Source organism: Nerophis lumbriciformis, linkage group LG28 (genome assembly GCF_033978685.3).
Source record: "Nerophis lumbriciformis linkage group LG28, RoL_Nlum_v2.1, whole genome shotgun sequence".
Classification (NCBI taxonomy): domain Eukaryota; kingdom Metazoa; phylum Chordata; class Actinopteri; order Syngnathiformes; family Syngnathidae; genus Nerophis; species Nerophis lumbriciformis.
The window spans coordinates 36421033-36445894 of record NC_084575.2 but is presented as its reverse complement, the minus strand read 5'-3'; the positions used below and the strand labels follow the sequence as shown (position 1 = coordinate 36445894).

Below are 24862 nucleotides of genomic sequence, written 5' to 3'. Positions count from 1 at the left end.
ACACACACCTTTTTGGGTTATCCATCCCAAATTGTTAGTTTAATCATTTTTTACAGTCTCTTTAAGTCCCTCTCATATTGAGACAAATCGTAGCTCCAATTGGTGTCCAGTTTTTCAGTTCAGATTCTTCTATGTTCTACTGAGACTTAAAACTGAATTGCAGGCCTTACTTGAGTAGTGTCACTTAGGGGATGACAATGATTTGGTGGGGATCTGGAAAATAATTGAACATCGAAGGTTACGGACGCTTCAAACATCGAGTCAAATGCCATTCTTGAAAGTTTGAATGAAACGGAATGGGATACAGTCAAATGTGCGAGAGTAGAGTGGTTTATGTTGCATACGGACGATTATGGGGAGGGGTGGTGGTAGTGGTAGAGGAGGAAAATGGGGGAGGGGGCCAGGGGGATAGGGTAGCCATGGAAACTCAGTTGGTCCCCATGGAAACTAGCTCATTGACTTTGCTATGGAAACACGCACACACTGTGATTGAAGAGCGCACAGCTGTATTCATCATGGATTGCACTGGTGCAGTCTACCTTCTACATGCTTGTGTCTGTATTTCAGGAATTGAGGTGGAGGGTGGTCTTTCCTCTCAGGTGGAGGAGCTGCAGCACCTCATGCAGGACAAACAGAAGGAACTGCAGCAAATTGCAGATCACACACACACACATCTAGAACAAAACCTGCAGCTCAAACACCTGCAGAACCAGGTCAAACAGGTAACTCATGCACACACACTTGCAGGTCAAGCATACATTTGGTTTTGATGTGTGTTGGTCAGGTTCTGGGGTGGATCTCCGAGGGTGAGGTCATGTTGTCATCCTGCATGTTGAACTCCAGCTGTTTGTCTGAAGCTGAACAGTTACAGAGGGAACATGAACGTCTCCAACAGGCCATAGAGGTTATACACACACACACTAAGTGGATGATACTGCACCATATGTTGCTTAGTATGGCAACCGACCAGAGAACATCTCACATTTGTCCAGGCTCTCCTCCACGCTGACTCCTTGCAGCGGACCCACCAGGTGGCGCTTGCGCTACAGCAGAGAGCAGAGTTGCTTGTCAGGTTTGTCACTGCTTTACTTTTTGGAGCAAATCAATTCACAGCATCCTTGTTTTTCTTTTTTATTAACCTTTGACATCCTACCAGATCAGGCCACAATGATTCAGATGCAGTTAGGTCATGTGCACAGACAGTGGCGCTACACTGGCAGAGACTGATGCTACGGATCGAAGACCGACTCAAACTTGTCAACGCTTCCGCCGCCTTCTACAGGACATCGCAACAGGTAAGAAGTCTTTGTCAAGATGCACGCAGTACTTCCTGTTTGAAGGAGCTTTACGTGCACCTGTTTTTGCATCATGTACCCACTTATTTGTCAACACAAAGGTGTGCACCTGTGTAAGCACATATTCATGCATGGGCCTGTCCACCTGTTTTATCGGCGTTGTGTTAAATTGTAGTACATCCAGGAAGTATTCACAGTGCTTAACTTTTTCCACATTTTGGTATGTTACAGCCTTATTCCAAAATGAAATACATTCATTTTGTCCTTTGAAATTCTACAGATGATTCTCTATAATAACAATGTGAAACTTTTTTTTATTATTATTTAATTTTGCTAATTTATCAAAAATACTTGTCTTCATTGACATTCACATTCACAGCCTTTGCTCAATACTTAGTTGATGCACCTTTGGCAGCAATTACAGCCCCAAGTCTTTTTGAGTATGCCACAAGCTTGGCACACCTATCTTTGGGCACTTTCACCCATTCCTCTATGTCCATTCCTCTTTGCAGCACCTCTCAAGCTCCATCAGGTTGCAAGGGAAGCATTGGTTGTCATCCAGGAAGTCTCTGCACATTGCTGTATTCATCTTTCCCTCTATCCTGACTACTAGTCTCCTAGTTCCTGCCGCTAAAAAACATCTCCACAGCATAATGCTACCACCACCACGCTTCACTGTAGGGATGGTGTTGGCCTGTTGATGAACGGGTTCAATCTTTGTCTCATCAGACCAGAGATTTTTGCTTCTCATGGTCTGAGAGTCTTTCAGGTGCGTTTTGGCAAACGTTTTACGAAGAAATGGCTTCCGTATGGCCACTCTACCATACAGGCCTGATTGGTGATGTGCTGCAGAGATGGTTGTCCATCTGGAAGGTTCTCCTCTCTCTACAGAGGAATGATGTAGCTCTGACAAAGTGACCATCAGGTTCTTGGTCACCTCCCTGACTAGACTAAGATGAATGCAGCAAAGTACAAAGACATCCTGGATGAAAACCAACTCTTCCCATCCAACCTGATGGAGCTAGAGAGGTGCTGCAAAGAGGAATGCGTCAAACTGCCAAAGATAGGTGTACTAAGATGGTGGCATCATATTCAAAAAGACTTGAGGCTGGAATTGCTGCCAAAGGTATTGAGCAACAGCTGTAAATACTTACAGTATGTACATGTGATTTATTAGATTTTTATTTTAAATACATTTGCAAAATAAAAATAAAAACTTTTCACATTGTCATTATGGTGTATTGTCTGTAAAATTTTGAGAACAAAAATGAATTTATTCCAATTTGGAATAAGGCTGTAACACAGGGGTGTCCAAACTACGGCCTGCGGGCCATGTGCGGCCCGCTGGTGTCTTCAATTTGCCCCGCGAGACATGAGTTTAATAAGGAATCTGGCCACAGAGAAATGTAAATTTGTTTATAAAAGTCAATACGTACAGTATGCTGCTGAATTGTCACCATCCTATGGACAACATGAGTAATTCAGGTCTATGACCACTTGTCATACTATGAATGCATTTTAGTGCAGCGTTTACTTATATGACCCAATGCAGACAACCTTCCCGAGTCATGGTGCAAAAAAACCCAAAACATCGAACTAACACAAAATACCAACAGACATGGACACACATAACACAATATAACACAATTTGTGGATGTAATAAAAAAAAGCATAATGGGGAAAAATGCAAAACACTGTCTCCACATGTACACATGTTTGACGCATTTCAGCTGCTTGATATTTCTGACTGATTAAAACATTTTAAAGAGGTTGTCACGAAAGTAAACAATGTAGGAGTCCAACTTTCACATACTCTTGATTTCCAATTATATTAATTATTAATCATATATCCTATATATTAATATAATATGTATGTGTATATATATATATATATTATATTGTTTTCTCTATGGCACTCTCCCCTTTCCTCTCCCTTATCTCTCCTGCTTGCTTCTTTGTCTTGTCTTGTCTTATGTATATGTGCTTTGCTATGGAGGTTTTTTCCCCACTCCAGAGGAGCCCAGTCTAGATTGTATTTTTTTTTCTCATCTTTCCCCAGCGTTTTACCTTTTTCCCCACCTTTTACGGCGCGCCATCAGCGTTCCTGTTCTGTAACCCTGTCCACTGTTTGTTTGTCTCATCTTGAACGGGTTTGTGCTGAAAACAAAGTTTTGTTGTACTTGTGCAGTGACAATAAAGACCTATCTGTGTCGCCATGATTGACCTTCTACATGTGGACTTTTCTGTGCAGGTGTGTGGCGTGCTGGAGAGTCTGGAACAGGAGTACCGCAGGGAGGACGACTGGTGTGGGGGCGGTGATAGACAGCCTGAGCATCTCCTGCCACTGGTCAACAAACACATGGAGCAGAAAGAGGCTTTTCTCAAGGTGTTGTACTGGTGTAATACTTGACAGTCCTGCTGAAGCATCCATTACTGTCTTGTTTCCACCCAATAGGCCTGCACGCTTGCAAGAAGGAATGCAGAAGTTTTCCTTAAGTACATCCACCGCAACAGTGTCACCATGGCAAACATCTCGGGTCATAGTCTTACTGTGCCTGGGGTGACGGAGGCGACTGGCCACTCCCGGGTACCAGAGCAACAGGTCAAAGGTGACACCCATTAGTACTTGCACACACACAATATGGAGGTGGAACCCCACACATCCTGACGAGGAACTGATGAACTGATGTTAGTAAGTGAATGTGTGGTTGCAGGGATTCTCAGTGAGCTACTTCAGAGGGAAAATAGAGTTCTTCATTTTTGGACATTAAAGAAGCGAAGACTTGACCAATGCCAGCAGTATGTCATGTTTCAGATCCATGCACAGCAGGTACCTAATGTAACTCTTTGTTATGGTAGTCAAATAAACGGTCTTTTTCAGTGTTGATGGAAGAAATTGTCCCCAGCCCTAACATGTATTTTCCAATAAGGCTTTGGATTGGCTGCAGCAGTCAGGGGACCACTATCTGGCAACACACACATCGGCGGGGGCCACAGTGGCAGAGACGCAGGAGCTGTTGAACCAGCACAGAGAGTTTTGTATTTCAGCCAAGGTGAGAACATGCAGGAAGTAGAAGTAGATAGTATATTATTGGTACACGTGTACAGGGATATTTCACATGTCTTTATATTTGAACAGTGTGTATTTAATATGTTGCGTGAAGCAAATTTCTCCTGGTTTTACTACATCTTGTAGTAAAACTTCAGCTATGTAAAATTGTCAATTCATGTATGCAAAACTGTTTGTTTATTTTGTTGACCGTTGAGCGAATAAATAATAAACTAAACAGATGACATATAACTGATAACAGCATGCACAGAAAATGTCCTCAAATGTCTGAATTCTTTTGTTTCAGCACACCCAAGAAAAAGTCCATCTGCTGATTCAACTGGCTGAGAGCATGCTGGCTAAAGGCCACGCTCACCGCCTGGAGCTTCGCCGCTGTGTTTCCACTGTAGATAAACGATACCGGGACTTCACCGTTCGGATGGGCCAGTATCGCCATGTGCTGGAGACGGCATTAGGAGGTTGCTCACAGGTAAAGTGTAGAGCATTTAATATGCATTTTCAATCATTTGATTGTGATTTGTTTATTCCTTTTAGGAAAATAAAGACTTGGAGCTTGAGTTGATTCCCAATAGTTTGTCTGACTCTGACCCTGAGGTCAATCTGTCAGACCCAAACCACCAGATCAGTGATGAGAAGAGACGCTCAGCCCGCAAGAAAGAGTGAGTAACTAAGCAAAGTGTTACCAGGCACATCAGGTTGAGTTTTGGTAACTGGTGTGTGTCCCAGGTACATCATGGCGGAGCTGTTACAGACAGAGAGAGTCTATGTCAGAGACCTGCACGAATGCATTGAGGTACACCTGATCAGTCCAATCATCTTGAAGCTCTACACCTTTCTTTAAGAGTTACTTATCTTATTTTATTTTGATAGGTTGTTTCAACCTAAACAAACCAAATGAGCTGGTATCCGCAACCCACATTATTTATGAAAACATCAAAGAAACAATTTCATTAACCTTGTGTTTCAGTTACAGTACCATATTTTCTGGACCATAGGGCACACCGCATTATAAGGCGCACTGCAGATGAGCGGGTCTAGTCAGGTCTATTTTCATACAAAAGGATTTATAAGGCGCATTAAAGGGGTCACATGATTTTTTTCTAAATGTAAAAGACTTCCTTGTGGTCTACATAACATGTGATGGTGCTTCTTTGCTCAAAATGTTGCATAGATGACGTTTTACACATCATCTTCAACTCACTTTCTGACAGTCGCTTCAATTTTGTGGGCGGTCTTATTTACATGCCTCCACTTGGACAGCGTCTTCTCCCCGTCATCTTTGTTGTAGCGGTGTAGCATGCAAGGACGGGAGTGGAAGAAGTGTCAAAAGATGGCGCTAACTGTTTTAATGACAATCACACTTTACTTCAATCAATAACGGAGCAGCATCTCCTCATCCGTGGCTCACTAGTGCAACAACAACGCCCGAAATGTGTCCCGTGAACGGAACTCTCTAATAACTAAAGTTCCTTGGGTGAATAATGTAAAGTCACTACACCGGTATGTTTTAGTGCTTTCATGGTGAGTTTACTGACATATATAAGTAAGAACTTTACACTACTTTATATTAGAAATGGCAACAGTGGAGGATGAATGTCACATAACAAGAAGATAGAGAAAAAGAAGAAGTTTATTGACTACAGTGGCGGACGTGCACACATTTTCAGGACTTATGCAGATCCCAAATACAGATCAGCAGGTACCAGATGGTAAGAAAAGTTGCTTTTGCATAATATTGTGAAACAAAACGGCAGATAATATGTCTGCTAATGGGTGCCATGCAGCGGTCCTTATATCTCTGACTACAGTAGCCGTATACTGGGCCGACAATCCAAGCGGTGCGGCTTCAAAGTCGTACTTCAAAGTCGCATTGTCGTATTTTGATCAAATTTCACAGCACTAATACATAAATAAATATTAGTCTTAAGTTGAAAAGGATCATTGTGTCTTCTTATTGAATATACATTAGTTGTAGTGGATATTACATTACTTCACCTAATTAATAATCTTGCATTAATTATCCCTGTCGAGTGTTAGGATTCTTATGTTTAAATGGGTCGAATTTGAGCTTGATTTTTTGTCCACTTGCGATCCGCATATAAATTTGAAACCACATTGAAATGGAACGTTTATTAATTAGTATAAAAATACATATAACTATCAATAACCTCATTTTCTGGGGAATCACTCTCATACAGACACATTAACAGACTTTCACCGCCACGCCGTGTGGAAATTGTAACACACCAACGTCATGTACACTTCAATGTTGTTGTTCTTTAAATCAATGACATTGAAATAAACATGCTGAAAACGTCAGTTGTAACTCGATAGATTGCGCAAGTCCACCATTGTTGCATCGAATTAATCTGTGTGGCTTCGAAATGTGACGTTTGTGAACGCGTTGAGTCATTTGAACGGTTATTATAAGTGGACATTTAGAACTGATTCTCAGTTGCTATCTTATATTCTTATGTCAGCGCATTGGTTTTTTTTGTTCACCTAAAAGACCCGTTGAAAAAACTTGACTTGTTTGGTAACAGATAGCAGATTTGAGATATCAGTGCATAATAACGCGCTACATTTCACGCTAGATTCTAGAAGCCTGTGGTGAGCTACTCGGAAAGGGGTGGTAGCTCGCGAGCGATGGGTTGAAGACCCCTGCTCTACACAATACTTACTACTTCCTGACATGCTGTAGACATACCATTGGGAGATGACGAGTGGCTCAGAGGACGTCCCATCTGGTCTTAGCAACAAAGATGATGTGGTGTTCGGGAACATTCAGGATATCTACGAGTTCCATAACAGGTATTAATGCCATGTTGAGGCTTGTGTTTGCGCTCTTGTAGTAAAGTCACAATGCCTGTTCCAGTATTTTCCTGAAGGAACTGGAGAACTACGAGCAGCTTCCTGAAGATGTGGGACATTGTTTCGTCACATGGGTAACCCATCTGCTTTTATTGAAACTGATTTCAAAAAATCCTCTCTTTGAGTGTGATGGTGTTCCTCCTCTCAGGCTGACAAGTTTCACATGTACGTGACCTACTGCAGGAACAAGCCAGACTCCAGCTTACTGATCCAGCTGCACGGCACTGGCTTCTTTGAGGTAAATACCCTATTTTACGGACCATAGCGCACACCAGATTATAAGGTGCACTGCTGATGAGTGGGTCTAGTAAGGCCTTTTTTCATACATAAGGCACATTAAAGGGGTCATATTGTAATTTTCTCATAAATATTAAAAAATGTCTTCAAGTCGCTTTCTGACAGTCGCTTCAAGATGCGCCGTTTTGTGGGCGGTCTTATTTACGTGCCTCCACTTGGACAGCGTCTTCTCTCCGTCATCTTTGTTGTAGCGGTGTAGCGTGCAAGGACGGAGTGGAAGAAGTGTCAAAAGATGGCGCTAACTCTTTTAATGATATTCACACTTTCCTTCAATCAATAACGGAGCAGCATCTCCTCATCCGTGGCTCACTAGTGCAACAACAACGCCCGAAATGTGTCCCGTGACCGGAACTCTCTAATAACTAAAGTTCCTTGGGTGAATAATGTAAACTCACTACACCGGTAGTTTTTAGCGCTTCCATAGCGAGATATAAGTTAGAACTTTACACTACTTTATATTAGAAATGGCAACAGTGGAGGATGAATGTCACTTATGCAGATCCCAAATACAGATCAGCAGGTACCAGAAGGTAAGAAAAGTTGGTTTTGCATAATATTGTGAATCAAAACGGCAGATAATGTCTGCTAATAGGTGCCATTTTGCGGTCCTTATACACACACCATAGTAATACTTGTATCTCTGACTACAGTAGCCGTAATGGCCTGACAATCCATCAAGCGCTGCGGCTTCAAAGTCATATTAAAACATTTTGACAGATTTTTGATAATAATGTTCTTTATTTTTAATGGAACATTTAAAGTTTTGGCGTCATATTGCAGTCTACACGTATCTCTTATGTGTGACTGCCACCTACTGGTCACACTTATCATTACACCATGTACCAAATAAAATTGCTTCAAGGTCGGTAAGCACAACCAGAATTATTCCGTACATTAGGCGCACCGGGTTATAAGGCGCACTGTCGAGTTTTGAGAAAATGAAAGGATTTTTAAGTGCACCTTATAGTCCGAAAAATAGGATCCAGATGCAAAAGTTGTACTTCTTAAATGTCTGAGTCTGGTCTTGTTGATCTGCAGGAGGTCCAAAGGAGACATGGGCTGGCAAACTCCATCTCGTCAGCGCTCATCAAACCAGTTCAGAGAATCACAAAGTACCAACTGCTGCTTAAGGTAAACCGGTACCACACAACGTTCCTAATGTGACTCTTTTAAGACGTGTTTGCTTGCAGGAGTTGCTGGCTTGCTGCGAAGAAGGAAAAGGAGAGATCAAGGAAGGCTTGGACGTGATGCTCAGTGTTCCCAAAAGAGCCAACGATGCTATGCACGTTAGCATGCTCGAAGGTATCAACTTTTCAAATGAGATCGTTGCTTAGGAAATGTCATTTTATTGTTCAATGACCTCTGTAAAATGAGTTTGTCATTCACCGTCAGGTCTGGAAGAAGGTCTGGAGGTGCAAGGTGAGCTTCTCTTGCAAGACTCCTTTCTTGTTTGGGAACCAAAGTCTCTAATCAGGAAGGGGCGTGACCGACACCTCTTCTTGTTTGAGCTGTCACTCATCTTCAGTAAGGAGATGAAAGACTCATCAGGACGAGCCAAGTACCTTTACAAGAGCCGCCTGAGGGTAACACCCACCTTCCGCTACTTTGGCATCAAATGAAAGATTTCTAACATGTTAACATGATTCGTGGAGGACCTAAAGTCATTAAATAGATTTATTGGGATGTATTTATATGTACTTGTAGTTTGGGGGAAGAAAGACATTTCCTAAAATGATGCTATGAGTATCCATCCATCCATTTTCTGCCGCTTTTCCCTCTTGGGGTAGCTGGAGCCTCTAAATGACTTCAATTTGACAGTTGCAGTAGACTTCTGCTAATGATGGATCCTGTCTCTCAATGTCAGACATCAGAACTTGGTGTAACAGAACACATTGAAGGGGATCCTTGTAAATTTGCTCTTTGGGTTGGAAGGACGCCGACCTCCGATAACAGGACGGTTCTGAAGGTAAATGTTCGCTCCATTGATTTAATTTCTGAACCATGGCTTTACTCAGCCTGTCCTGCTGTCTTTCCAGGCCCTGTCCTTGGAGCTAAAGCAAGAGTGGGTCCGCAGCATTCGACAGGTCATTCAGGAGAGGCGAGGTCACCTGCGGGGTGCACTGAGGGAGCCCATTCCACTTCCAAAGACTCCCAACCTGACTCTCGGGCGACAACGCAGCATCTCACGCAGGTCAGCACACTGATGTCATAGCCTATAAAGCTGCTTTTTACCTCCAACCCCAACACTTCCCTCACAATTGTTAGGACAGTGAATTGTTTTCCTCTGATCAACACTAGTGGTAGAACTAGACAGGATCACAATTGTAACTTTGAAAAATGATATTATTATTATATTTTTTTAATGGGATGAGGTTTGATGCTCTGAAGTTGTATATTTGTACCAGAGTGTATTGTCCAGTTTAATACTGACCAGAGTGCTGTCCTAGAGGTCTGTGTTGCTGTAGCACTGTTCTGTTTACCGGAAATCTATTCTATTCACGCTACAACTCATTGCTGATATCAGGTGCTACATTTCCCACTGCGCATGTTGAATGGTGGTGTTGTATTGGTGGAAGTGAGCCGTTGTTGTCGTGATGCAGCAGTTCTGTGAAGTCATTAAAATGTACAGATGTCATCGTAGTTATTGAGCCAACATTGATAGCAGACGATGGCCGCTGGTAATTATAAAGTCCCGCAGGCGTTTGATGAGAAGAAATGGTACGAAAGCTGGAAATATGAGGTCATGGTATGGAGACTAGTTACTGATTTGCATAAGAAGAAGGAACTTTGGCACTTGCCTTGTCACTAATGGGGAGAGCGAGGGACAGCAGGCTGCAAATACCCACAGAGGATTCAAACAAATATAATAATATGACTACACTTCTGAAAAAACGGGACTCTGTTTTTTTGTAAGAGGAGGCCAATGAAGGCCTACACAGAGATTGACCGGATAACGAAAGAAAATGGTGCTTAGATGGTGGATCACGTCGTCAAGTTTGAACAGAGAGATACAACATCATTCGGCAATTTAAAATGCCGGATGCGGTGTTAGGATTAAATCTTTTTAAGACTGTGGGACTGACTGTCAAAGACAAACAGTTGGCTCTTGCTGCTTGTTCTAGCTTTACGTTTGACAACAAAAAGGCTGCCTTGAAGAGTTTATTTGGCCACACTACGCCACAGTTGGGTGCTGATGCACTGAAGGTGAGCGGAGGGGCAACCGATGCTGCCTACTACACAAAGTTTAACCTCAAACAGCTGTAGAATGAGAGTCTGCCAAAGTCTATATCACTGAGCAAAGGACTTCCCCCAGAAAAATGAACATGCTGAAGATAAAGGACAAAGAGAGTTTGAGGAATGCAACATTACTTTATTATCTAAAGCCATATTGTCTAACACAGAGATGTTCATGGAAGAGTCTTTTGGATCTGCTGTGATTGACACAGCTTGCACCCGATTAGTCTGTGGCGATACATGGCTATATCATTATGTCAGCCAAGGTTGAGTTGCTGAAAAAAAGAACATAAAGAGTGCGAGACCATTTAAGTTTGGCGGTGGGAGAATTTTCCCTTACACAAAGAAAGGGAAAACCTCTACCGTTATATCACAGACTAGATGTCAAATTGAGACATAAGTTGTCCCAGCCGATACCCCTTTGCTTTAAGCAAAACTCCACTAAAGGAGTAGGTGCAGTTTTGGACATCGAGAATGACAAAGCCAAGTTCAAGTTCAAGCAACCTGTAAAACCTGAACTGACATCGTCAGCACAATATTGTGTACAATTGAGGGATGAAAGTACCCCCAGATGGACGTGACATTCAAAATGAAGATGACATCCTAATAGTGACAGAAAGCATGACAAAACAGGAGAAACAAAACATTCAATTAAAACTGCACTAGAATTTGAATGAATGAATGAAATAAGTTTATTTCGGTCATATAATCAACCATCAACCATTAACAATTTTGTGTGACCAGTTTAAGAGTACAGATTATACATATATAACAATCATACACATTTACACACAAAAAGAAAAGAAAAGAAAAGAAAAAGCATGACCGAAAAAGGAATAGGCTGAAGCCAAGGCTTATATTTGCCTATCCTTTACCTTCACTGAAATAATAATAACAATAAAAATACATTTGATTTATAAGGCGCCTTTCTAGGCACTCAAGGACACCGTACAAAATCACAACAGTACAATCAAATTGGATAAAAACAACAACAACAAAGAGAAAAGAAAAGATGATTACAATGAATAGGCAGTCAGGAATAGATGTGTTTTGAGTCTTGATTTGAAGAGGGATATTGAATCTAAGTTGCGAAGGTCTGGTGAAGAGAGTTCCAAAGATGTGGGGCAGAGCGGCTGAAAGCTCGGGCAGCCATGGTGGACACTTGAAATAAAGGGACAGTGAGATGGATGGATGAAGAGGATCTTAGGGAAGGTGAGGGCGTGGCGACATGGATCAGGTCAGAGAGATATGATGGAGAGAGGTTATGGATGGCTTTGAAAGTGAGGAGAATTATTTTAAAGTGGATACGATGTTTGATGGGTAGCCAGTGGAGATGCTGCAGAACAGGGCTGATGTGCTGGATTGAAGGGGTTCTGCTGATTATCCGGGCTGCAGAGTTCTGGAGAAGCTGAAGTTTGTGAAGTGACTTGTGAGGGAGACCAAACAGGAGAGAGTTGACCAGGATATGGACTAGTATGGCAGCAGTATGAGGGGTAAGGGATGAACCAGGCTATGGACTAGTATGGCAGCAGTATGAGGGGTAAGGGATGAACCAGGCTATGGACTAGTATGGCAGCAGTATGAGGTGTAAGGGATGAACCAGGCTATGGACTAGTATGGCAGCAGTATGAGGGGTAAGGGATGAACCAGGCTATGGACTAGTATGGCAGCAGTATGAGGTGTAAGGGATGAACCAGGCTATGGACTAGTATGGCAGCAGTATGAGGTGTAAGGGATGAACCAGGCTATGGACTAGTATGGCAGCAGTATGAGGGGTAAGGGATGGACCAGGCTATGGACTAGTATGGCAGCAGTATGAGGTGTAAGGGATGAACCAGGCTATGGACTAGTATGGCAGCAGTATGAGGGGTAAGGGATGGACCAGGCTATGGACTAGTATGGCAGCAGTATGAGGTGTAAGGGATGAACCAGGCTATGGACTAGTATGGCAGCAGTATGAGGGGTAAGGGATGGGCGAAGACGGTTAATGTTCCGAAGATGAAAGTAAGCAGACCGGGTAATGTTGTTGATGTGGGCTTGAAAGGAGAGTGTGCTGTCGAGGATGACACCCAGACTCTTGACTTGGGAGGAGGGTGAGACACAGGAATTGCTGAGAGTAATGGACAAGCTGTTGGTTTTGAAAATAAGATTACCTGGAACATCAATGTTAAAAAGAAAAAAAAAAAAATGGGATGAAAGTAATTGTTACTATATTTGATCATTTTCAATTATTTCACCTTTCAATGTTTTCTTAAACCTTAACAAAGAACTATATGTCTTCAACTCATCACTGAGCTTGTTCCACCATTTAACTCCTAAAACTGAAATACATTTGTATTTTATATTCGTTCTTGCTTTACCTATTTCAAAAATCAATATCCCCGTAAATGATAGTTTTCTCCTCTTAATTGAAATAAGCTAAGAATACAAGCTGGAAGGCTGATGTTCTTTACTCGAAACATCATTTCCATTGTTTTTAAAAACACAATATCTGAAAATTTTAACACATTAGAACTTATAAATAATGGATTGGTATGTTCATAGTAGCACGCTTTGTGTATTATTCTAATGACCCTTTTTTGAAGTTTAATTATTGGCTCTACGTTTGTTTTATAAACATTTCCCCAAACTTCAACACAATATGTTAAATATGGAAAAATAAAAGAATAATATAACATATGCAGACATTTTTTATTCAGCATGTGTTTTACTTTATAAAGAATAGCAATGCATTTGGATATTTTTCCCTTTATATATTCAATATGCGGTTTCCAACATAATTTATGATCAATTATTATTCCCAAGAATTTAGTTTCATATACTCTATCGATTTCCACTAGATTTAATTTTAATTTTGCTTCGCAATTTGTCCTTGCACCACTAAACACCATAAATTTAGTTTTCTTATCATTTAATGATAACTTATTAATATCAAACCATTTTTTTAGCTGAAGCAACTCAACCTCTATTATCCTCAACACTTCCTTCAAGTCTTCTCCTAAACAATATACATTTGTATCATCTGAAAACATAATACATTTTAATTTATTAGACACTGAACAAATATTATTCAAATATAGTATAAATAACTTAAGTCCCAATACCGAGCCTTGTGGAACCCCACAAGTTACTCTTCTTGGCTGTGATTTAGTCTTATTAATTTCTACATATTGAGATCTATTACTTAAATAACTACTTAACCACTGTTGTGAAACACCTCTTATGCCATAGTTTTACCATTTTTGCAGAAGTAAGGAATGATGGATTGTGTCAAAAGCTTTACATAAGTCAATAAATACTCCAACGGTGTGTTGCTTTTTTTCTATTGCTGTAACTATGTTTTCTACAAAGTCCATCACTGCTCGGGATGTAGATGGATTACTCCTGAAGCCATACTGATCATCATTCAGTAGCTCATGTTTGTCAATGAACTTATCAAGTCTATTTACAAATCATTTCTTAATCATTTTTGCAAATTGAGGTAGTAGAGACACAGGTCTATAATTTGAGACCATATGTTTATCACCATTTTTATGAATCGGAATAACTTTAGCAATTTTCATTTTGTCAGGAAAAGTTCCAGTTGATAAAGATGTATAACATATGTGAGTAAACGGCTTCAGGACACAATCCATCACTTCTTTAACAAGTGACATATCCACGTTGTTACCATCCACAGATCTTTAGTTTTTAAACTTTCTGACCACTTCTAACACATCACTTTGACAAACTCCGCCAAGAAACATTGAATTTTTAATGTCAGATACACGCTTTAACTTTTTCTCATCATTCATATTAAAATTAATATTTTTTGCCAAATTTAGGCCAACATTCTCAAAAAACGTATTGAATTCCTCAGCTATTTTTCTATATATGTTCAATAATTGAGTTGTCATCTTTTACCAGATAAGCTGTAAAATCATTTTTGCTAGATTTTTTAATCATAGTATTAAGCACATTCCAGATTTCAATTATATTATTTTTATGTTTATGCAGCAATTGTTCGTATTAGTTTTTTTGTTGCAGCCTCATGTCAATCTGTTTTTATACTTTTTATATTTGTCCTCATTTTCCTTTGTTCCATGCTTAATAAATTCCTTGTAAAGCCTTTTGTTTACAAGCTTTTACTAAACCCTTTGTTATCCATGGTTTCTCCCTCTTTTTATTATTTTGCTTATATTCTCTCAATGGACAATGACGGTCATAAAGTGTCAGAAATATATCCAGGAATGTATCGTATGCTTCATTAGTATCCTCCACAAAAACATTTTGCCAATCCTGATTTAAAAGATCAGCCTTGAATGCCTTAACTGCTTCTGGTGATTTTATTCTAACAAAGTTATTTATTTGTCTTTTTGTTTGTAAGTTTTGCTCCTTGTTCATTTGGATCACTGTCAGGACAGGCAAGTGATCACTTACATCAGTCACTAAGAGTCCACTTTTTCTATTCCCATCAAATACATTTACAAAAATATTGTCAATCAGTGTTAAGCTGTCCTTTGTTATTCTGTCAGGTTTTACAATTAGTGGAAAGAAACTCAAGTTAAACATCAGATTAACAAAATCAGTGGTTTTCATGTGATCATTAAATTTCATCAAATCAATGTTGAAGTCACCACAAATCAAGATCACCTTATCATTATGTCTTTCATATAACTCAAAAATGTTCTTATTAAATAGATCAATGCATGTTCCTGGAGTTCTATAAATACAACTAATTCATATGTTTTTGGATCCTTCAACACTTATTTCAATAGTTACACATTCCATCAGATTGTCAATAGCAGTTGTCATGTCAGCAATCAGCCTACATTTGAGAGAGGACATCACAAACAATACAACACCCCCTCCCCTTTTGTTCATCCTGTTTTGCCAAAACATTTCATATCCCTCTAATCCATCCACTAATTCCTTGCTATCACTCAACCAATTCTCTGAAATTGCTATTATGGTAAACCTTTGCTGTATTTGTTTAAGATACTCTTTAATTTTGGAAAAGTTACTGTAAAGACTCCTGCTGTTGAAGTGAATCACAGAAAAGCCTTCCATTTTAACATGTTAATGAAACTGTTCTTCAGTGTAATACTCACAGTCCACATTAGAGTCCTGATAGAAGTGAATATCTGGGTCAATGTTATTTTCTAACTCATAGCATTTATGATCATGAAAGTCAAAAGACTTGAATTTTGTGCAGCTCATTTGTTCTTCCATCACGTTGGTTGTACACACTGTTTCTCTGCACTAGCAGTTTGGACATGCCTCAGTTGACAGACTGAAAATAATGTTGACCTGCTCTGGTAATACTGATGAGGAGTTTGCCACAATCCTGAAGGATACTGTGAGACATGCATTAGATAGAGTAAACCAGAGCCTAAGCCAGCAGTTGGTTTACCTATGGCCTCAACCTACAATGAAACTCTAACTGTGGACTTCAAATGAGCTAGAGCCAGCAGGGTGGTATCTGCATGCCATTGACCACTTCACACCATTCAGTGCAGGGAGCATCATTACCACCAAATAAACTCAAAGTGATAGTGAACCACTTTATTCACTGCTGGATAAGTGTTCATGGTCCTCCACACAGATTGTCCACTGACAATGGGGGTGATTTTAACAATGAGGAAATGAGGGACATGGCTGAAAATGTTAACATTGAAGTAAAAACGACTGCAGCTCATAGCCTATGGAGCAACAGTCTCTTGAAGCGGCATAATCAAACCCTCACTGAAATCCTGTTAAAAGTAAAGAGAGACAATGGATGTAACTAAAAGACAGCCCTAGACTGAGCCCTGATGGCAAGTAACTCTATGCACAATATACATGGCTACAGTCCCTACCAGCTAGTGTTCGGGCAGAACCCAAATCTGTCGTCAGTTCTCACTGATAAGCCACTAGGACTAGAAAGGACTAGTGTGGCTGCTTGGGTGGCCAAACATATCTCAGCACTACATGCTAGAAGAAGGGCAATCACAGAAAAAGAATGCTCAGAGAGGATCGGAAGAGCCCTTTGGAAACAACTGCGACCCACTGATGACCGAAATGAGACGGGGCATAAGGTTTACTACAAACGGATGGATTCTACAGAGTGGAGAGGTCCAGTCATCGGTCAAGATGGTGTGGTAATATTTTTTTGCCACGGGAATACTTATGTTCCTGTTCATCAATCAATACTTCAAAAGGTTGCTGGCTCACAAGATATGCTGAGAGAAAGAGATAATCAGGGGATGGGAATTGAAAATACAGCATTATCAAAAACTCAGCAACTGGAAACAGAACAATGTGTTTGAAGAGGTAAAAGATGAAGGTCAGAAATGCATCTCTACAAGGTGGGTTTGCACATTAAGGAGACATCAGATGGTGTTGTTGCAAGAGGCTTTAAGGAAATGAACACAGAGGAGCCACCAAAACATTCACCTACGGAGTCCCTAAAATGATCATTGCTGTTATATGGTCAAATAAATGGAAGCTGAACCCCGTGGACATTAAAGCAGCCTTTTTGCAAGGTGAATTGTTAACCTGAAATGTCTACATTGTCCTTCTCTAGAAGATCAGAGCAAATTAACTGTGTGGAAGTTTAAGAAGTGTGTTTCTTCTCTGTATTAGTACAGGAGGGTGAAGGACATTATGCAGCAGTTGGGAGGTACTGTATCAAAAGTTGACTCAGCAGTGTTCTACTGGTTGCATGATTCCTGCAATGTGATGGGAGTCCATGCTTGTCATGTGGATGACTTTATCTGGAGAGGTTCACAAACGTTCTCCATGACAGTCATCTTTCATTTGAAAGCTGCTTTTTAAGTTGGACAAGAAGAACACAGCAGCTTCAGCTACATTGGGATGGAGGTACTCTGTAAAGGATGAAATACAGGTGCAACAATGGATGTACATAAAAAATATCTCTAGCCCATTTATGTGTACCATAGGCACAGAGCGGGAGGCCAGCCTAGCAGACACTGAACATGATGTGCTTAAGTCAAAGATTGGACAACAATTGTGGGTGGCGAGGCAGAGCAGACCCAATTTAATGTTTGACATATCCATCCTAGCCCAGTTCAAAGCATGCCACAGTTCAGACTCTGCATTGTGCTAATAAACTGAATAGAAAACTGAAGACAGAGGAGGTATCTTTGAGGTTTCAGTGCTTGGGGGAATGACAGCTCCCTAAAGCCGGTGGTGTTCAGTAATTCATCAATGGGAGATCTTCCAGAGGCAGGCACTCAAAGTGTCATGCTTATGAGAGTGTGGAAGATTCTTGCCCTTATGCTGGCAGTCAAACAAGATCAGGAGAGTTTTTGGGAGAACTTTAGCTGGAGAGACGTTGGCACTTGAGCACATCGACAGCGCAGATTTCTTAGCTTCACTGTACTGAAGACATCACCACAGGTGACTGTACAAGTGACTATTTGCCAATAGTGTCTGTGACTGACAACCACTCGCTTTTGGATGCTGTAAAATCCACAAAATCATTCACAGAAAAAAGACTGATTCAAAATCAACACTATCAAAGAACTCATCCACTCCGGTACTATTCAGAAGATCATGTAGTCAGCAACTAAGGAGCAGCTGGCTGACTGTTTGACCAAGAAGGGGGCGTCTGGACTCGTTTTGCTGAGGGCTCTCAGCCAGTACGTGTCCATGCACTAAATTAGTCTGATTTCTCAAACAGTTTGGCTCTAAAAAAGCCTCCTACAACGCATGGAAACACCATAATCCAATTGTGTTCGGTTTTTGAAAAGTCGGACTAATATACCTGGATTATGCAATTGGAAACCAGAGAGGACCCTTTGCATTACGCATGCGCCAGTCTCAACCGCAGATACCATTCATTAAAAACAGCAACAATAGTAATGAAGAGGAAACTTTGCTTCACAAATTAAAAGAACAAAACATTTTGAAGTACATCGATGGTAGAAAAAAAGAAACATATATATTTAAGAAGGTAGCTAAGGCAATGTAAAATGTCCACTTCATTCGGACTCTGGAACAAAATAGGAATGAGATGAAATAAGCGGTAGAAAATGGATGGATGGATGGATGAAAGATAATGAAGCAGGTATATTAAAGGTGAATAATAAAGCGTACACAAACCTCTTCACGCTGCATTTGTGCAAGCCAACTGATTCACTTTGCACACAACGAGCAAAATAGTCCAGGACAATAGCAACCTTCCTCTGGATGTCAGTCGGGGTACCAACGCTTTTTCCTTCAGATTTAAAAGTCCTTCCATCAATCCAGAGCCTTTTGAAAGAACTTTGAGACATGCAAAAATGTAGTTTCCATCATTTTCGTCCAAAAACTCCTTCGAAAAGCTCTCTTCCGCCGGTCTTTCATTGCATCCGACTTGCATCCACCCAGATACATTCTTGCTAGTAGCGTCATCAGCACAGCCATTAAAGATGTAATATTTGTAATCTGTGCCAATATTACAGCGGACATCAGTTAAAAAAAGCGGTAGAAAATGGATGGATTGATGGATACCTACAAATGAGGCATAATGATGCAATATTTAAATAGAACTAGCCTAAAAAGCATGTTAGCATCAATTAGCTTGCAGTCATGCAGTGACCAAATATACCTGATTAGCACTCTTGCAAGTCAATAACATCAACAAAGCTCACCGTTGTGCATTCACACACAACATCAAACATATCTAGTAGACAAATAAGGAGTGGCATAAAACATGTCTTTCTGCGTCGAAGAAAGCAACATCAAAATAATTGACCTTTTAATAGGTAAACATTATTATATGTTTACCTATTTTAGCCATGACCACCAACCTGCCAACTGCTTCATGATGCTGTGTTCTGAAAGTTACTTTTAAAAAGTCATTATTGTATAGTTACTTCACCCAAAAAGTAATTGAACTAACAAAATGACTGTTTAATACATGTAATTAATTAACAGGGGAAGTAAGTCATGCATTACTTAAAAACAATTCAAATATCTGACATAAGGCAGTTGAGATAAGGTCCATATGAGCGCAGTGTGTGTGTGCCTTTAAAAGGCGGAGCTACCATAACTGTATGTTCTTATCAACAAACGGGGTATTGTTTGGTTGGCAAGTTTGTCACTTCAATCATTAATTTGTAGTGGAATGTTCCCTCTGACTCTTGTAGTTGCTAGCGAGCAGTGCAGTTTGTGTCAGGTTTATTTAAGGTGGTGAAGAAAACCTTTTTGACTAACCAGTTCCTCCAACTAAGACCTTGTTTCTTCCGTGTTGGAAGACTGAGTGTTTGAACTAGGTGAGCAGAGCAGATCAGTGACACCACGTGTCAATCACTTGTCCCATTTGAAACATTTCCATCTACAATGATCAAATTTGGATTTATTTTAGGCGCAAAATGCGATGAAAGCTTTGAAATTCCTATTCGCACATGTTTTTTCTTCAAGTCACACGGTCTGTTTTTAGGCGCATTTGGGAGTAAATGAGTTGCAGCTACAGCCTTGCATGTGTCAATAACTTTCTTGTTGTGGCGGAAGTGAGCCGTTGTTGTTGTGATGCAGCAGCAGCACTAAAGTCATTCAAACCAGGGGTGGCCAAACTTTTTCCACTGAGGGCCGCACACGGAAAAATTCAAGCATGCAGGGGCCATTTTGATATTTTTCATTTTCAAACCATAACAAAATATATGGATTTTTATTTGTATTATTTACCTTTAGGGCTCCCAGGGATCATAAAGGGTCTAAGTCATTAAAATGTTAAAAATAAGTCAAATTATTATTATTTTTTTATTATTTAACACTTACAGTAAATCTCTACAGTATGTCAACTTCAGGTTGATATAAAGTAAAAAAAAAAATGTATGCCTTTTCTGTCAATGACAACTTTGTTTTTTATAATAAAAGTGAAATATGCAGCATTTCCCTCACTGCCCAAAACATTCAGAAAGCAATGTTTGATGTGAACTAATTAGAGCCTTAAAAAGATCAATAATGGAGGACACCATTGATTTTAATTCATCACAGTGAAAAGATAAATAAAATCCCATTAAATATATTTGGGACCCAAAAGGTGCCCCCCTCAGAAAGTGATACTTTTTATTTGTTTGTTTTTTTAACTTTCAACACTTAAGTTACGAGATCAACTTCAGATATATCTGTCCATTTTACCTTGTTTGTTTTATGCTCTTTTGTCAAAGAAAACGTTGATGTTTTTCTATGGAAACCACACAATATATGCAATATTTTCCACATAAAACCTTTTAAAGTGAAATGTTTGAAATAATTGGAGCCTTGAAAAGGTCAATAATTCATTATAACATTGATTTTTTTTTTTTTTTTTGAGCAATGGCAAAAAAAATAAATAAAGATAGACAAAAGGGAAAAAAAAACAGCCTGCATGGCAACTTTGTGTCAACATTGCAACTTTTTCTAGTTAAATTTCACCTCATTCCACTTTTTTTAATGTTTATTTTTATTTTTGCAATAGCATTTCCAGAACGTGCGGCGGGCCGGTAAACAATTAGCTGCGGGCCACACTTTGGACACCCGTGGTCTACACACTCCAATCCATCTAGAACATTTCTAACAACTTCATTATTAAGATGGCCATCAAAGGTGGAACACTTATATGGCTTTTACCAACGTCTAGCTCTTTTTGCTCTTACTGTTTGACAGAGAAACCAGCGAGGACGCTGACAGTCTGGGTGATGCCAGCAGTCAGCCTGACACCGTCTCTATCGCCTCCAGAACATCACAAAATACTGCAGACAGTGACAAGGTATCTCGGATGACCTCACCACTGTAGCTGGGTGTGTGAGGGGGTTTCCTTCCTTAATGGTGTGACTCTTCAAGAAAACATTGTTTCTTTGGAACTGATATCAATTCCTAGATATGGTCGAAATTATTTAAAGTGCACTACACATAATAAACGCAACATTATTAATATTGCTACTACGGATAATTTCAACAAAAACTCCTCAAAACAGCCCACTACCTATAATATGGGCTTCTTAAACATAAGATCATTATCTTCCAAAACGTTATTAGTTAATGAGGTCATTAGAGACAATAATCTTGACGTCATTGGTCTCGCCGAGACCTGGCTCAAACCAGACGATTTCTTTGCGCTGGGTGAGGCGTCTCCTCCTGGCTATGCTGGAGCACATATTGCCCGTCCCATTAAAAGGGGTGGGGGAGTCGCACTCATACACAACAAAAACTTTAATCTTACCCCGAACCTAAATAATAAATATAACTCGTTTGAGGTGCTTACTATAAGGTTTGTCACACCGCTGCCTCTCCACCTGGCTGTTATCTACCGCCCCCCAGGAACCAATTCGGACTTCATCAGTGAATTTTCAGAGTTCGTTGCTGATTTAGTGACGCACGCCGACAATATAATCATAATGGGGGACTTTAATATCCATATGAATACCCCATCGGACCCTCAGTGCATGGCGCTCCAGACTATAATTGATAGCTGTGGTCTTACACAAATAATAAATGAACCTACGCATCGCAACGGTAATACGATAGATCTAGTGCTGGTCAGGGGTGTCACCACCTCCAAAGTTACGATACTCCCGTATACTAAAGTAATGTCCGATCATTACCTTATAAAATTTGAAGTTCTGACTCTTTGTCAACAAACTAATAATAATAACTACTATAGCAGCCGCAACATTAATGCTGCCACAACGATGACTCTTGCTGGCCTACTGCCTTCGGTAATGGCACCATTCCCAAAATATGTCGGCTCTATTGATAACCTCACTAACAACTTTAACGACGCCCTGCGCGACACCATTGATAGTATAGCACCGCTAAATCTTAAAAGAGCCCCTAAAAGGCGCACCCCATGGTTTACAGAAGAAACTAGAGCCCATAAATTATCATGTAGAAAGCTGGAACGCAAATGGCGCGCTACTAAACTTGAGGTTTTCCATCAAGCATGGATTGATTGATTGATTGATAAGACTTAGGACCTCTCTGGACTTTCTGTTTAAAGACAGTCCACTTTGCCATCGATTTGCAACCTTTAGTGACCAACTCCTCTCACCCTTCAAGCCACATGCCTTGCTACTTTTTTGGTGTGTTTCCAGCTATCGGGAGGTTGCGAGTTAGTGGTGGTGTTGTTGGATTTCTCCTCCGCCTTGCCTGGAGAGATCAGCGTCCGCTGTGGTCAGACAGTGGAGCTGGTAGAGCGCTCGGCTGAGAGACAGGGTTGGTGTCTTGTCAGAACCACGGATCAAACGCCACAACAGGTGAGGGAGGGCGAGACACGTCCACACTGTGTGTTCATTCATTTCAACTTTGGATTGTTTTCCTGCCAGGAGGGTTTGCTACCGATGAGTGCCCTCTGCCTCTCCCACTCCCACAGTGCTGCCGACATGGACACTCTAGTCCCAGCTTCCCCCGCCTCCTCGGGAGGAACCCCCTCCTGCACCACCACCTCCTCCTTCAATGCTTCCAATTCATCTCTGATGGCAATTGCTGGTAAGGGTTGACTGCCTTGAGGGAGGGGTCCTCAACAGGCCAGGTGAGGCCTGTTACAATATTCTGCACAACTAAGTTTGTGTCACTTCCTGTCTCTGACCGGATCTTCTGAATAATTCAGTGGATCCCCAACATTAAGGTTTAAAATGCTTGTTGTATTGTCAGGACATCGATTCTGAAATGTTCCCAACAAATGTTACATTTATGACTTGTAGACTAAAGCAAAACTATCGAAACCGCAGAAAAAAAATAGGCCACCAGAGTGTGTGTGTGTGTGTGTGTGTGTGTGTGTGTGTGTGTGTGTGTGTGTGTGTGTGTGTCAGAGTAGGACAGCAGGAAGCTGCAGGTCCTGACTGTGTGTGTGTGTGTGTGTGTGTGTGTGTGTGTGTGTGTGTGTGTGTGTGTGTGTGTGTGTGTGTGTGTGTGTGTGTGTGTGTGTGTGTGTGTGTGTGTGTGTGTGTGTGTGTGTCATCTTCTCACTAGTGTACAAATATTTCTTCTTTCATTTCATTCTGCATGTCCACTAGATGTTGGCTCTGCATGCCTTCATCCCTGTTCATGCCTTCATCCCTGTTCATGCCTTCATCCCTGTTCATGCCTTCATCCCTGTTCATGACTTCATCCCTGTTCATGCCTTCATCCCTGTTCATGCCTTCATCCCTGTTCATGCCTTCATCCCTGTTCATGCCTTCATCCCTGTTCATGACTTCATCCCTGTTCATGCCTTCATCCCTGTTCATGCCTTCATCCCTGTTCATGCCTTCATCCCTGTTCATGACTTCATCCCTGTTCATGACTTCATCCCTGTTCATGCCTTCATCCCTGTTCATGACTTCATCCCTGTTCATGCCATTCACACCATTGCAACTTTCAAATATTCAGCCTATTTAGGAATCCTTAACGCTTCTTCAACATTTTTCCAAAAAATTCCCAGATTTCCAGGAAATTTTCCCATTGAAAATGAATGGCACTTTTTTTTACATTTCCACATTTTTTAACCAATTCAAACCATTCCAACTTATCCTGGTTATCAAAACTAGAAAATGTTCAGGTGTCAAATAATTCCAGGAATTCCCAGAATCCCGGTTTTCCAAAGCCCAAAATCCACCCTTTTTTCTTTGGGTTTCACCACATTTTTCAACCAACTCCAACCATCAAAACATTCCTCTTACTCAGGACATTAAATGTACTTATTTTATTTTTCCTGAAAATTCTCGGTTTTCCCAAAATTCTAGTAATTCCAGAGTGTGCTACAATAAGTTTCCAGAAATTTTCAAATTTCCAGGGACATTTTTCAAAGTCCCACAATTTCCGCATTTCTCAACCGATACAAACAATTTTACCAACAATTCTTTAAAAAATTCCCAGTTTTCCAGGAAATGTATCCCATTAAAAATGGATGGGCCATTTTTCAAACTTTCACAATCGACACATTTTTCAACCGATTCAAGCCATTCCACTTTCTTGGTGCCATCTTGAAAGTATGATAGCTGTTACCATGCTAATGTTAGCATGCTAATATTACTATGTTAACGTTTTATGCTGGCATTTTTGCTAATTTTGTAAGTTTTAACCTAATAATCATGGATTTTGTTTTTAGAAGTATGCTAGCTGTTTCCGTTATAATGCAAATTTTAACATGCCAACAGTTTATGCTAGC

At 40.5% G+C, this 24862-nt stretch overlaps 1 protein-coding gene across 8 annotated transcripts in view; it reads left to right on the top strand.

Annotated features, from left to right (window-relative positions):
• The window catches only part of LOC133571119 (kalirin-like), a 69372-nt gene that overhangs the window by 25458 nt on the left and 19052 nt on the right, over positions 1-24862 (top strand). For 7 of the 8 annotated variants that reach the window (XM_072916616.1, XM_061924197.1, XM_061924201.1 and 4 more), the window contains 22 exons: positions 568-722; positions 785-904; positions 993-1072; positions 1157-1295; positions 3547-3681; positions 3751-3904; positions 4010-4125; positions 4226-4348; positions 4652-4834; positions 4900-5024; positions 5092-5158; positions 7067-7176; positions 7241-7310; positions 7385-7474; positions 8572-8664; positions 8724-8835; positions 8926-9116; positions 9398-9499; positions 9570-9724; positions 21382-21484; positions 22809-22970; positions 23040-23202. In XM_072916616.1, the coding sequence (XP_072772717.1) occupies positions 568-722; positions 785-904; positions 993-1072; positions 1157-1295; positions 3547-3681; positions 3751-3904; positions 4010-4125; positions 4226-4348; positions 4652-4834; positions 4900-5024; positions 5092-5158; positions 7067-7176; positions 7241-7310; positions 7385-7474; positions 8572-8664; positions 8724-8835; positions 8926-9116; positions 9398-9499; positions 9570-9724; positions 21382-21484; positions 22809-22970; positions 23040-23202 (2748 nt within the window). Of the gene's footprint in view, positions 1-567; positions 723-784; positions 905-992; positions 1073-1156; positions 1296-3546; positions 3682-3750; positions 3905-4009; positions 4126-4225; positions 4349-4651; positions 4835-4899; positions 5025-5091; positions 5159-7066; positions 7177-7240; positions 7311-7384; positions 7475-8571; positions 8665-8723; positions 8836-8925; positions 9117-9397; positions 9500-9569; positions 9725-21381; positions 21485-22808; positions 22971-23039; positions 23246-24862 lie in introns of all 8 variants that reach the window. The other variant, XR_012051415.1, reaches the window with a different exon arrangement.